At 42.7% G+C, this 2310-nt stretch overlaps 1 protein-coding gene across 1 annotated transcript; it reads right to left on the bottom strand.

Annotated features, from left to right (window-relative positions):
- Positions 1-1286: 1286 nt before the first annotated feature.
- LOC107837509 (G-protein coupled receptor 183-like) lies at positions 1287-2153 on the bottom strand. Its single transcript, XM_016677101.1, has one exon. It carries the CDS (start codon positions 2151-2153, stop codon positions 1287-1289), a length of 867 nt encoding a protein of 288 aa, XP_016532587.1.
- Between the last annotated feature and the right edge of the window lie 157 nt (positions 2154-2310).

The raw sequence follows: 2310 nt of genomic DNA, 5'->3' as shown, positions 1-2310 counted from the left end.
TTCTTCAGGTGGAACGAGTCAAGGAGCTATCCGAGGTGCTGAACCTTCAGACGGGACTGAATCAGCTATTTTTTTTGTACACCACATTATCCGATACCCAACAATTTTGGTTGGGTGTCGCTTACTAAACAAAGTTTATTAAACAAGCTTCGAAGACAAAACTGATTTTTAGAATGAAGTTCATGTGCTCTTATAAGCGCATTTTCTCCGCCTGTCTGTCTGTTAGTTGTTTTATTTTCTCAGGTCAGCAGGTGAAGTAGCAGTAATCGAGAGTTGCATTGAGACATCAGATACCAATATGTCTTCATTTTGTTATTTTCTTATGTTCATTTAATACGAACCACACACAAGTGGCAAATTATCTGGTGCGTAAGATTTTGTGTTTTTTGGTCATTTTCGGCACATTTTCAGAGTTCAGTTGGATCAAAACTGAACATTTTTGATGTTCAGTTTGATGTTCAGTTTTTGATCCAACGCGCAGGTTGGATCAAAAATGTTCAGTTTTGATCCAACCTGCGCGTTTTACGAGAAGACACGTAAGTTTGAATCAATGGTTTCACTTTGTACAAATTGTAATTTCTTATTTCGATAGATGTCTGCTTTTAACAGCACTGTCTGTCGGCACGTCCGTTAAATATGCTTACAATAATCAAAATTCACGGTTTGAAGTTTTTTGCTAGATTTAAACATGTTAGTTAACACTGGAAATCCACAATGTGAAATTAGTTCGTTTTTAACGTAAACAAATTAACATAAATAAATAAATAAATAAATAAATAAATAAATAAATAAATAAATAAGTTCAACAAAACGAACTGGACAGCTGTTAAGCAATTTCTTGTCAAAATTAAATATTTCAAAAGCTTTCTTGAACTTTTTGCAAAATATATTCAACTTAGATCCAACTGGATATTAAGTTGGTAAATGAGTAAACACGTCACAGCAGATCGGGAAACTGCTTTTTGACTGTTTTTGCACTTTAAAACAACACAATCACATTTAAAAATCCAGATTATCTACTAGCAAACATTTTTAAGCGTTGCCTTGTGCTTTTCGTTTCGGTCCATTGAGGGGCATAAAAATGCATTTTTAGAGAAGTCATATTAATTTGTAGGTTATTAAATACTTGCAGGGAAGTATATCTTCTTTATTATAGCTTTGATGATGAAGGTGCTTCATTAAAGGTCACTCCGGTCATATTGAAGGCCACTCTATAAGAGAGCATGCACTGTGTTAGATTTACTTCTCACATACAAGATAAAATCTGATTTTGATCTAAACGCTCATTACGTGCCCTTCCTCCAGGGGCAGACCTTCCGCCACACGCTTCTCCATACCGCCCCGCGCAGCGCCGGGCTCCCCCACAGATACACGGCCGGAGTGACCAGCGCGTTCATCCGCGCCATGGTGGCAAACAGGTTGGTGGCTTCATTCCTGAACCTGAGCCCCTTCCCAGTCAGCTGCCGGACAATGATATTAACAAAGGACGGGCTCCACAGAGCCAGGAAACATATGACCACAAACACAATGATGCGCAAAGACTCCTTCTTGCTGTTCCTGTCCGCGCTGGGCGCCTCTCTCACCAGCTGGCTCCTGGCGATGACGTACAGTTTGACCGTCATGATCACCTTAATGAGAACTATGACCTGCAGGGTCATCACACCGAACGCGTTCATCTGAGCCGCCTTTGAGATGGGCACCAAGGTCTGCGCCGTCAGGATCGAGTAGGTGTAGATCCAGCAGAACCCGCAAACTGAAATGACAGCAGGCCTTGTTATGTAGCGGTTGTAAAAGAAAGGGTGGCACACGGCAAAGTAGCGGTCAAACTGAGCGAAAAGGAAGGTAAGGACATTAACACCGAGGAATGACGGCAAAATGTAGAAGGTTCCGTTCCTGGAGGGGTAGCCCTCTTGGACGTCGAAGAGGCCGAGGTAGTAGACCGAGAAGCCGGTCAGAGTGTCACTTATGCTGGTGTTCAGCATGAAGATGAATCGGTTCTGGCCTCGCAGGGACCGGTTGGATAAGATCGCAATGACTACCGAGCCGGCCACCAGCACGGCGGCGGTGGCGAACAGGATGTGGAAGATGAAGACGAGGAAGTCCTCTGGGCGGTCAAAGTCCACCGACAGAGGGACGGTGCTGTTGAGGAGCATCCTGGAGCTCCAGGAAAGAAGCAGGTTTCACCGCTTTTTATAGGCTGGACAGCGTTGGTTAGAAATGAGACAAACCTCCAGAGAGGAAGGGATTCATGATAGATAGATAGATAGATAGATAGATAGATAGATAGATAGATAGATAGATAGATAGATA

Source organism: Poecilia formosa, unplaced genomic scaffold (genome assembly GCF_000485575.1).
Source record: "Poecilia formosa unplaced genomic scaffold, Poecilia_formosa-5.1.2 Scaffold148, whole genome shotgun sequence".
Lineage (NCBI taxonomy): Eukaryota > Metazoa > Chordata > Actinopteri > Cyprinodontiformes > Poeciliidae > Poecilia > Poecilia formosa.
Note: the sequence above shows the minus strand (reverse complement) of the source record. Positions and strands in the feature narration are given on the sequence as shown.

Excerpts from the sequence above, each read along its gene's own strand:
- LOC107837509 (XM_016677101.1), bottom strand. The coding sequence starts at position 2,153 with ATGCTCCTCAACAGCACCGTCCCTCTGTCGGTGGACTTTGACCGCCCA.